Source organism: Daucus carota, chromosome 8, assembly GCF_001625215.2.
Source record: "Daucus carota subsp. sativus chromosome 8, DH1 v3.0, whole genome shotgun sequence".
Lineage (NCBI taxonomy): Eukaryota > Viridiplantae > Streptophyta > Magnoliopsida > Apiales > Apiaceae > Daucus > Daucus carota.
In genome coordinates this window covers 20,170,876-20,182,768 of record NC_030388.2, presented here as the reverse complement: position 1 = coordinate 20,182,768, position 11,893 = coordinate 20,170,876, and the positions used below count along the sequence as shown (strand labels likewise).

General features: G+C 36.2%; 2 protein-coding genes across 2 annotated transcripts; one reads left to right on the top strand and one right to left on the bottom strand.

Moving 5' to 3' along the window:
• Window positions 1–210: 210 nt before the first annotated feature.
• LOC108200041 (zeatin O-glucosyltransferase) lies at window positions 211–1,912 on the top strand. Its single transcript, XM_017368100.2, has one exon. It carries the CDS (start codon window positions 398–400, stop codon window positions 1,772–1,774), a length of 1,377 nt encoding a protein of 458 aa, XP_017223589.1. The 5' UTR covers window positions 211–397; the 3' UTR covers window positions 1,775–1,912.
• Window positions 1,913–7,120: 5,208 nt separating this feature from the next.
• On the bottom strand, window positions 7,121–10,603 carry LOC135148508 (uncharacterized). Its single transcript, XM_064083759.1, has 4 exons — window positions 8,067–10,603; window positions 7,908–7,992; window positions 7,535–7,824; window positions 7,121–7,397 (listed from the first exon to the last, which is right to left on the bottom strand). Exons 1-4 carry the CDS (start codon window positions 10,601–10,603, stop codon window positions 7,121–7,123), a joined length of 3,189 nt encoding a protein of 1,062 aa, XP_063939829.1.
• Between the last annotated feature and the right edge of the window lie 1,290 nt (window positions 10,604–11,893).

The window sequence follows — 11,893 nt, the reverse complement described above, 5'->3', positions numbered from 1 at the left end:
CTGTTGCTCTACCGCTTTATTTTTGGCATCTCTCAAAAGGCCTGCTTTTATTAGATCTCAATAAAGAAGAAAACTCCTTAAAAACCAAAAAGTGGATGAATATGATTATGAATTATTGGGCCCTGACATAAATATTGGTTGTTCACCAACCATAATTAACGGCTATATATGGACTCTTCTTCCTGTTAAGTCACTGTCTTTGTTTACAACTTTTGTTTTTCTCTGCAGCAGACAGTTGTGGAATTTATGTCAATTTCTTTCATACTGAGGACAAGACCATGTTTTAAGAAACACCATAATATCATGCAGACTCCATAAATAGTGAAGCAAAATTATATACCAGCACCAAATAAAATTTTACTTGTGAAGTGATAATAGTTCCGTTCAGTATTCTACAATGGCCAACGACTCTCAGGTGTGTGTGGTGATGGTGCCTTTTCTAGCACAAGGTCATCTGGGTCAACTCCTCGATCTCTCCCGGCTCATCACCTCTTACAACATACCAGTCCACTATGTTAGCAGTAGCACTCACATCCACCAGGCCAGAACCCGGCACCAGAGTTGGGACCTCGATTCGGTTAAAAACATTCACATCCATGACTTCCCTATCCAGCCTTTTTATTCTCCACCACCAGATCCCAAATCCAATACTAAATATCCCCACCATCTTACACCAGCATTTGAAGGCTCGGTGCACCTCCGCGAACCTATTTGCAAGCTCCTCACTGATCTGTCTAAAACCGTTCGAAGACTAATCATCATTCTCGACAACTTAATGGCCTATGTTGTACAAGATTTTGCTTCCTTACCCAACGCCGAGGCCTACAGTTTTCAGAATAGTTCAGCTTTTTTTTATTTTTCCTACTATTGGGACCTAGCTGGGAGGCCTATTGAATCAGATAACAAGATTCTTCAAGAATTACCTGGCGTGGAAGGTTGTTTCAGCTCCGACTTGTTAGCGTTTGTGGAAAAGCAGCAACTATTTCTAAAAAACATCTCGGGTCACCTTTACAACACCTCTACACTAATTGAAGGCCATTACTTCAATTTGCTAGAGGAATTGCAGCTTTGCCAGAGACAGTGGGCGCTCGGCCCTTTCATTCCGGTTGAAATTTGCAGAAAAACAGACCAACAGCACAAATGCCTAGACTGGCTGGACAGTCAGGCTTTAAATTCGGTGATATATGTCTCTTTCGGTACAACTACTTCACTGAGTGATGAAGAAGTTCAGGCCCTCGCAGTTGGCATCGAAAACAGCTGTCAAAAGTTCTTATGGGTTTTGAGAGACGCGGATACTGTAGATCTTTTTACCGGAGAAGTTAGAAAACCAGCACTTCCAGAGGGTTTTGAGGACCGAATACTTAAAGCGAATCAGGGGATGATAGTGAGAGACTGGGCACCACAGTTGGAGATCTTGGCCCACACATCCGTTGGGGGTTTTATGAGCCACTGCGGATGGAATTCATGCTTGGAAAGTATTACCATGGGAGTGCCAATGGCTGCGTGGCCAATGCATTCCGACCAGCCAAGAAATGCTGTGCTAATAACCAAGATACTTCAGACTGGTACCATTGTCAAGGAGTGGGAGGAAGGAAATGCTTTACTCGAATCTTCGATAATCACAAATGCTGTGAAGAAGTTGATGGCGTCTAGGGAAGGAGATGAAATGAGGAAGAGATCGGCAGAATTAAGTGAGACCATCAAAAAATCTGTGGCAGAAGGTGGTGTTCGTGGCACTGAGTTGGATTCCTTTGTTGCTCACATCACTAGATGATTAGGTCTAAAAAATTGTTGAATAATTTCCCTATCTATCTTTATTTTGGTTTTCATTTGCATATTTGAAGTTTTTATTGAACTAATTTGAATTATGATGTAGAAAATAAATAAATAAATATTGGTTCCATTTTATTCATTTTTTATTAGAGTAATTTACGCGTTGCACTCCAAAAGTTTAAGTTTTCGATTTGGTCTCAAACAATATTTCTTTTCAATACGCACCCGAATGTTTAAAAAGCGTTTCGGTATGCACTCTTTTGACCATCTTTCGTCAAGTTAACCGTTAAAATTAACAGTTGCGAGGTTTACACTTTGCACCCCATAAGTTTAAGCGCTTTTTTATGAATATATTCCGGTGTTCAGTATTCTTTCTAATAATTTTCTTTCTACTGCGTTTAGTATTGAGAAACAATCACTGCACACAACATTGGGTAGGTGACATAATGAATTAAACGTTGCCTTACTCTGGCTGTATACATATAGACCACAAACAAATACTGAACTTCAATCTAGCAGTGAATTCTATTATTCATGACACTGAGCAGAAAATCTAACGGCTGAATGGCCTTGGATTAAAATCTCAATTGAATACAGAGTGCATGGCAGAAAACTGAAATATATTGCAAGAACAACCTATGACGAAAATATATCTCGAAGGAACAAGATTTTCAATTTGGTGATCTTCATGGGCTAACTTGAGCTTTTAGTACTCATCTGCAACATCATTCTGATTTTGTCAAGCCGATGCACAGCCTCTTTCATGGTGATCCTCTCAGCAGCTGAATCAACCGAACAATCCGAGGCCAACTCTAAGATGGCTGTCACACATTTCTCTGCATTTTTTATGTTCTTCAACTCTTTCCATCAACCTACTGTCCACCGCTTCAAGTAAACAACAATGTACATTTTTCTTCACCCAACTTCTTAGGCTCATTTTACCACGTACATAACATCCCATCTGTTGGCTTCTTTCCTGTCTTTCCTGTGAATGCTTCCATCAACACAACTTCAAAACTGTACACATCCCCATTTGTTGATATCGTTCCCTCACTTCCATATTCTGCACGTTGGACACTTGTTAATAAAGTTTACAGGGTAGGATATTTTCGAAGAAAATAAATATTACTCAGCTATTATGTAGAACAGTTTGTACAAAGGGCATGCAATGCAACACTACTGAAGCGAAACCATCAAAGCACATTCACTTAAATGGTACTATTAGTTAATCAAAATCGAAGAACATTACCTGGTGCTATATAGCCAATTGTTCCCAAGGTTTGAATTTGTGCTCTAAACTCTTCTTCTCCCAAGATTTCACCAATCTCTTAATTAAATAAAGATTTCACCAATCTCTTAAATATTGTCCTACAAAGCCACTGATTATATGTGAAGGATGTACATTTCTGCTCATGGACTAATATCACCTATTTGGTCTACATCTTCCCTAGGTTTTGAGAAGACTGAGTGAGATTGACTAGAAGAATCCGCTTGAGATTAAACTATTAGATGAAAATTTTCAAGGTTTTCTTTGAGAATTTGACTCTAAGATGAAAATTTTCAAGGTTTTGAGAAGACTGAGTGAGCTTACTTCTATCTATTTACAATCTCCCTTTTATGAGATTTTCCATAGATAGTTTTTGTGGCTAGCCTCTCGATTCTTTATTTCTTTTGTATATTTTCTTATATATATATATATATATATATATATATATATATATATATATATATATATATATATATATATATATATATATATATATATCGATTTAGCAAAAAAAATAACAATACAATCTTCTCCTTTTATAAGAGGAGAATATAAACCATCATACATGAATTAAATCAGATACATATTTCAAGTTCTATGAATCACAATTAATGTATTCTCACATATACCTAACATTCACTTAATGCAACAATGTTCCAGAATTTTCCAAAGTCCAAGAGTTTAGTTTACTTATCTAACAAAAGTTACATAAAAATTCAAACAATGATTGTTTAGATTTCTTTGATATAGTTTGATCTTTTGCGGGATAAGACTTATAATTTATGAGTATCTCGAATTTTACTTCTGTTTGTATATAGTTGATTGATGATATTGTACAGTATGTTATGTTGATGAAGACTTGATAGTTGTAGATAGTACATTTTTCGGACAGATGGTGTTGTAGCTAGGCATCTTATGTATATGTTCGCTATGCTCAAACTTGTTATATATATCATTGATGATCAGAGCAGAAAAATCTTCAGATAGTGATAATGGATTTGTACTTAAAACTTTGTATATATATGATGATGATCCTTGATGATGAAGAAGTATCTAAAACTCCAGTAATTATATGATGACTACAGATGATGGATGATTTATTTGAGTTGTTCTATTGCACTTATACCATTATGTATATTTCAATTGTATCAATAAAACCATCTCACTTATATTTCAGTTGTATTAGCAAGACAATTGATTATCTTTCAACAGTATTTCTTTAATATCAACCAGTGAACTCCCAGTTCTTGAGATTACATTTGTGTAACAACATCAAAGGGTATGAGACAGATCTGTGTAATTGCTTGCCTTGTCATATTAGAAAAAACTAGAACATATGTAATAATAATATTGGGTCGATTGTCAATATTTATAAATGCTGACAGCGAATCAGAAGGTGGAGATTGGTGCTCATACTGTGGCTGCAAGCCTGCACCTGCCATACTTAATATTCAATAAAATTGTAACTACCATTATCTTCCTTCCATAGATAGACTTGTGGTGAGTTGGTACTTGAAGGCTAACAAGGGAGACGTTGCCCTGTGAAGCTTAAAAAGAGCCATGAAACAGGGAAAAAGAGGTAATTAATCATATATTTCTGTCAATGCATTTTCCAAACTTATTCATAATCAGCTACATCCATTTTCTTGATGTCGCATCTTTGGTAGGTTTACTCGATGGCCAGGGGCTATTGCTGAATGGTCTAACAACTGCACCACTGGTTTTATATACAGAGATTATCTGTGCAATGACATAGGAACTTTCTATGATACTAGCTTGTTAATAAATTATAGTTCAAGTATTGTATTTAGCTTGTGACGGGTGCACCCATTCAAGTGTGTTACTGCTCATCCTTGCCTTGAAACGTGAATAACAAGAACTGTGATTAAAACAAATTTAAATGGAGTGTATTGCTCTTGCAAAAAAGTACATAAAAAATTAAATGAATTGCCCTATAAACTGATCAAAACAGACCAACTGATAAACTGTGTTTTTAATACAAAAAACATGTAAGAGGAGCTATTGAGCCTATCTTAATTTAGTTTTGCTCAGGAGGAGCTATTACCCCCTCCATCTCAAATTAGTAGTTTCTTTTAGAGAAATTTTTTATCCCATAATAGTTGTCTCTCTCTACATCCAATGCAAATTTATGTACAAATTTTCTAATCTACCCTCTTCACTAACAAAACAGGGTATTTACGACGGAATTTAAGCCTAAAATCCGTCGCAAGTTTCAACTTACGCTCAAGTAGTAAGTTCTAAAAGCGTCACAATTTTTCACATGCGTCGTAAGTATGATCAAGCGTCGTAAATATGGTCAAGTGTCGTAAGTTATACCTGGTGGGACCCACAATTTCACTAAAATAATAGCTAAACTAACGACGTATGAAATCCGTCGTAAGTTCCCAATTAATTTACGACGGTATTATGAACATCCGTCGCAAAGTCTGGAAAAAACTTATACTTACGACATATATTTCCGTCGCAAGTTTAAATTTATCTATTAAAAAAATCTATTGCATTTTTTGTATTCCTACCATCTTATAGCATTCAAAATATGTCCGAAACTAGTACACACATCCAATCCTCTTCAATACCTTTTACTACTATAACAAACATTTAGAAAAAATCCAACAAATGAATCAATCCGCAATACCATAATTTCATTAAATAAAATCCTAACAAATATTTGTACACAAGCAAAAGGCTAAAATTATACAAACATCCATAACAAGGTGGAAGACAACACAATGCATATTGTGTTATGCTCCATCAGTAATTTTAGTTTATGAATAACAATGCATAATAGAACCTGTATTTGTTTCTATTGCACTTCTACCATGGGCTCTCCTCGAATCCACAATTTACAGGGTGTGATATTCAAATTTCACGAGAGATGATGGAATTTAGCAAAAGCAAAACTATACAATTTTCAATGCAAATTTATTACATTTATATGTGAAATGCAATAAATAGGGTTAATATTTGAAATATACAACTTAATTAACTACCTTTTCTCAATATGCTTTATTTTTCCAAAAGAGACTATTAAAATGAAATGGAGGGAATAATATAATTTTGGTCCGTCCACCAGAAATGAAACGAAGTAGGCAACACGAGACTACAGATTGCCCCCCTGGTATTTCTTGCCAGATATTATATATACAGGATCTGTTGATAGAAAAGAGTAATTGTTATGATTTTCTAGCAGCCGTGCATTGGTAGTAGATTTTACCGAGTCCTTATGTTGCCTAAAGAGGCAACCCCCAGGTTAAAATTTATCGACAAAATACCGACCGAGGTTATGTGACCTCAATGTTTAAAGTAGATGTATGATCAAACATAGAAGACATACTCATCTTTGCATGATTTTGGGTTATCAGGTAAAAAAACATGTATGTTACAATAAGATGTTACATGTGTCAAATACATGTGCCAAATTGAGTACAAAAATTGTTGTAAATGAAGTGACATCCACAATATGGCACTTTGAGATTTTTAAATGGTCACATTCACTACAAGAAAACAGGGCATTTCCGACCGCAAAAATCGGTCGGAAATGACTCAATTCGGTCGGTTTTGAGGTCATTTCCGACCGATTACCGACCGATGGGGTTGGTCCCTTAAAAACGGGTCGGAAATGACAAGTCGGTCCGAAATGAGTATCATTACCGACCGACGTCCGACCGCCAAATTCGGTCGGTAATGTGTTTCCATTTCCGCAAAACATGGCGTTTTCTGTGTTTAAATTTTTGTTTTTTTTACAAGTCAAAACCGACCGCCAGTATATGCTGTTGGTCGGTTTTCTGAAATACAATAACCACAATTGGTCGGAAAAGTGATGAGTTTGGTCGGTTTTCTGTAAGAAAATGACCACAATTGGTCGGAAATGACCCCGAGTCGGTCGGTTTTCTGGGTGTAAATGAAAAAAAAAGGATCAAAATGACCATGATTTGTCGCTTTTCTGCGTATACAATGACCAAATTTCACAAAAAAAATCTCATAACATTTCAATTTTGAAGCATAACATTACAATTTCAATTCCATGATACTAAAATAGTTAATTACAATATCTAGCCACTAATCAATATCTTCATAACCTTCTTCTTCTTCCTCTTCTTCTTCTCCTCCTCCTATTTCTTCTTCATTTTCTTGATCTTCCTCATCAAACTCTTCATTGTTTTCATCTTCATCATCGTCATCAACTTCATCATTATCATGATCTTCGAATCGAATTCTCGGAATTGGCTCATATTGTGCAAAGTCAACGAACAATGAAAATATTGAAGTGGATGCATTAGATATATTTTCTTGGTAGGGATTTTCGGTAGAAGGGGTAGTTGATTCATCAAGAGGACTATTTTTAATTGAAATAACCGTATAGAAGTTACTACGAGGATTTAATACACTTGGTGCATAATACACTTGAGTCGCTTGACTTGCTAAAACAAATACCTCGTTCGACCTTAGTCTTGACTTTATGTCTATACTAACAATTCGATTTTTGTCAACACGTACACCGCTTCCCGCGGAATCAAACCAACAACATTTAAACAAATACACATGATTTCCCCCCTATAAACAAGTCTAATAATTTCTTCTAATTGACCATAATAATTTTCAAGGGCATTAACATGAGATGTACCTTTGACAAGGACACCGGATTTATCCTTACAACGAAATTTATATCCATTAACCTTGCAAGATTGAAATGTCATAATCATGCGAGATGGTCCATTAAGTAGATCTTTGAACCGTGGATATATTGCAACATCATTCTCAATCTAAATATAATAACATACAAATCAATACAAGATCAAAACAAAAATCAATACAAAATCAAAACAAAAAATAATAAATGTGTTACCTTTTTTTTGAACCAAATTTTGAAGTTAGTCTTGAGAAGTGATTCCAATTCTTCGGGCGTTGCACCCGTATAAGATGCGTATTCTCTACACAAAAGTGTGGATAGTTAAAACAAGATTCAAACGTACATTTTATGAATTTTTTCACAAAATAAACATACCGAATATATGGTTGAACCTCTGGCATGTTCAAGAGAACATAATATTCCGCAATGAAGTATTCATCATCATCCAAGTATCGAACAACATGTTTTCCCAAACACTCAATTGGATATCTAAAAACCTCCAAAATACTATCATCTTGTTTCTCAACCGCAACTTCGTTCCTTCCCACGGTGTTATGAACCGTGCCAACATTGGACTTAAAGTAATATGAACAAAAGTTGACGGTTTCTTCTTCGACATATTTTTCCGCAATTGAACCTTCCACTCGTGCCTTATTCTTGATCTTATCTTTCATAAACTTTAACAACCGTTCAAAAGGATACATCCATCTATAGTGAACGGGTCCCCCTAGACGACATTCTTCGGCCAAGTGTAAAACCAAGTGTTCCATAATATCAAAAAAGCTTGGGGGGAAAATAGTTTCTAGCACACATAGTGTCTTTACTATGGATTTCTCTAGAAGTTCTAGATCACTACGTACTAGAATTGTCGAACAAATATCGACAAAGTAATTTGATAGTGCCGCAAGGGCATCCAAAATATCACGAGGTAAAAACTCACGAAAAGCAATACTCATCAATTTTTGCATAAAAATATGACAATCATGCGATTTTAACCCGTGAAACTTGAGAACATCCATTTTGACACATCGAGCTAGATTTGAGCAACACCCGTCGGGAAGATCTAATGATGATACCCATTCACATAATTGGCGAAGTTGGGGTCTTGTAAGCGTAAAACGTGCCTTTGGCTTCACCCCATTATTTAACCATAACCCGGACATCACACCAAGTTCCTTACAATCCATCCTAGACTTGTTGTGATCCTTTGACTTGAAACGGTCATCCACAATTGTGTAAAATACATTTTCAAAAACATTCTTTTCGGTATGCATAACATCAATACAATGACGTAACCTAAGTGACGACCAATATTCAAGTTCATAGAAAATTGGCCTACTAGTCCAATTGTGTTCTTTGCCATAACCCAAAGCTCGTTGTTTGGTCAATCTTCCGGGAGGAGGGAATTGCAAATGATTAAATGTTGATATTTCATACTCCCCACTCATCCGACCCCTAAAAACGGCCCGCTCCGTACTTGCGAACTTGGGTCCTTTTTTCCGTAAAGAATCATTTTCATTCAAAAAAATTCGATTAGTCCCATACCAACATGGCTTTCTACAATTTTTAAGTTGGAAGCCTTTTACACTTCCAAGACAAACCAGGCATCCACATTTGCCTTTTGTTGACCATCCTTTGAGTTGTGCTAAAGCCGGAAAGTCACTTATAGTCCACATCAATGCCGCCCTCATGTGGAAATTATTTTTTTGTGATTGATCAAATGTCTCAACTCCACTATGCCACAAAATCTTTAACTCGTCAATAAGCGGACGAAGAAATACATGAAGATCCTTCTTTGTATTATCCGGACCCGGAATAATGAGAGTCAAAAACATGTAGGGTTTTTTCATTGACATCGATGGAGGAAGATTATACACAACAACTACTACCGGCCAAAGACTATATACTTTATTACCGGAATTATCAAAAGGATTAAAACCATCGGTTGAAAGACCAAGTCGTACATTACGAAATTCCTTAGCAAACGAAGGGTGTTGCAAGTCAAAATTTTTCCAATCATCTCCGTCCGAGGGGTGACTAATTTCTCCCTCTTTTACCTCTCTATTCTTGTACCATGTCATTTGTTTAGCCGTATGCTCCGACATAAATAATCTTTTGAGACGATCTATAAGAGGAAAATGTCTTAAAATCTTACGAGGAATTGTGGTACTCTTTTTTCCACATGCTTCTTTGTAACGACTCTTTCCACAATGATCACAATCTTTTTTGTCTTTATCATCCCCATAAAACAACATGCAATTATTTTCACAAGCATCAATTTTGTTGTATGAAAGCTTCAATTCCTTTACTATTTTTTTCACCTCATAGTAAGTAGATGGTAATGTGTGTTTTGGTGGAAGAACATCACCAATAATCTCAAGTAACAAATTAAAAGATTTCTCACTACAATGGGATTCATTCTTAAAGTGCAACAACCTTGTGGTGAAAGATAGTTTTGTGTAATTGGTGTTTCCCGGATATATTGGTGTTCCACATCTATTGACTTCTTTGTAAAATTCGGAAGCATCCGCATTAGGTGGTTCTTCTACTCTACTAGTACAAGCCTTAGGTTCGGCTCCAACATCTCTTAACATCGCTTCCATGTCTACCGGTTTTTCAACTTCTCTTTGAACACGATTATTTTTTCTTCGTGATGACTCCCCATGAGATGTCCAAATTTTATAACCCAAGCAAATTCCATTAGCTATCAAATGATATCTAACATTTTCAATGGTCTCCCATGTCCCATTTTTACAATTAACACATGGACACTTCATCAAATCTTCAACTACACCTTTATTCTCAATTGCAAATTTTATAAATTGCTCAACACTCAATTTATATTCCGGAGTAAGTGTTATTCGGTTACTTTCTAATCGACGATTCATCCAACTACGATCATTGGTCGACATCTACATACAAGCATACACAAACAACTCAAAACAATATACACACACATACACATATATATACACACAATTATATACACAATTATATACACAAATATATACACATATGTATACATATATACACATATATACACATACAAACATTTCATACCTCCACCTCCTATTTCAACTTCACCTCCTATTTCAACTTCACCTATAATTTCAACTTCACCTTCAATTCCAAAATTACACATTTCATAATTAGAAATATATTCAAAAAAGAAGACAAACATTTTAAGGTTAGTTCATACCTTCAAATTTTTTTCTCTTCCACAAATATATAATTATGCTAAATTAACAATAAGACTTGGTGAGGTGAGGGACTTAATCTAACTAAAAAAGTTGAAAAGTCATTTCCGACCGCTATTTAAAGATAAGGCGGTCGGAAATGTCACGGCGGTCCCCACAGTTCATCTCCTCAGCCAATCACCGGCTGACACAGGCAAACACAGCCAGGTTGGTCGGAAATGTCAGAACTTGGTCGGAAATGACTTCGTCGGAAAAATAAACAGTGCACAACTGTGAAGCTTCTGGTCTAAAACCGACCGATAATGCGCGGTCGGTTATGTGGTCACAGCTCATCCCCTGAGCCAATCACCAGACGACACTTGTAACACACCCAGGCTGGTCGAAAATGTCACAACTTGGTCGGAAATGACTTGGTCGGAAATGAAAATCCGGGCTCAGATGCGAAGCTTCTGGTCTAAAACCGACCGATTTGTGGCGGTCGGTTATGTGGTCTCGCTGACGCGGCGTCCATGTCAGCTGAGAAAAAGCAAGGGAATGGGGCCCACCCCCTTTTAACCGACCGATTTTGGGTGGTCGGTAATGTCGGTCGGAAATGACCCTCACATTTCTGACCGGAGTTGTTTTGGTCGGTACGTCGGTCGGTTATGTGCTCTTTATTTCCGACCAAGTCCGTCGGTCGGTTTTATTGGTCGGTTATGTGCGCTTTTCTTGTAGTGATTAATGAAAATGCAGGAAATTCACTATTCTCTAAAAAAAACGTTTCATGTTCAAAATTGGGTAAAATTAATGGTTCACAAAATAATATGTGTTATCTATGTCATGATTGGAATGTGATTATGTATTCACGTAAATAACCCTTGTCCTTATTTCTTTACATACCTTCTCCGCGCCTCACACCCAAAGCAGTATTCGGTCATAAATTTGTTTATTTAAATATTTTTCTTTTGCTTAAAAATAATCAAAAAATTTGAAGTCGAAGTTTTTGTATTGGAACTTACAAAGGCT

What these genes read in the sequence shown, in the direction of transcription:
- LOC108200041 (XM_017368100.2), top strand. Translation starts at nt 398, where the DNA reads ATGGCCAACGACTCTCAGGTGTGTGTGGTGATGGTGCCTTTTCTAGCA.
- LOC135148508 (XM_064083759.1), bottom strand. Translation starts at nt 10,603, where the DNA reads ATGTCGACCAATGATCGTAGTTGGATGAATCGTCGATTAGAAAGTAAC. An exon ending in GAGGTTCAACCATATATTCG is followed by an intron (nt 7,993 to 8,066) that starts GTATGTTTATTT and finishes ACTTTTGTGTAG; the next exon opens with AGAATACGCATCTTATACGG. An exon ending in AAATTTGGTTCAAAAAAAAG is followed by an intron (nt 7,825 to 7,907) that starts GTAACACATTTA and finishes TATTATATTTAG; the next exon opens with ATTGAGAATGATGTTGCAAT.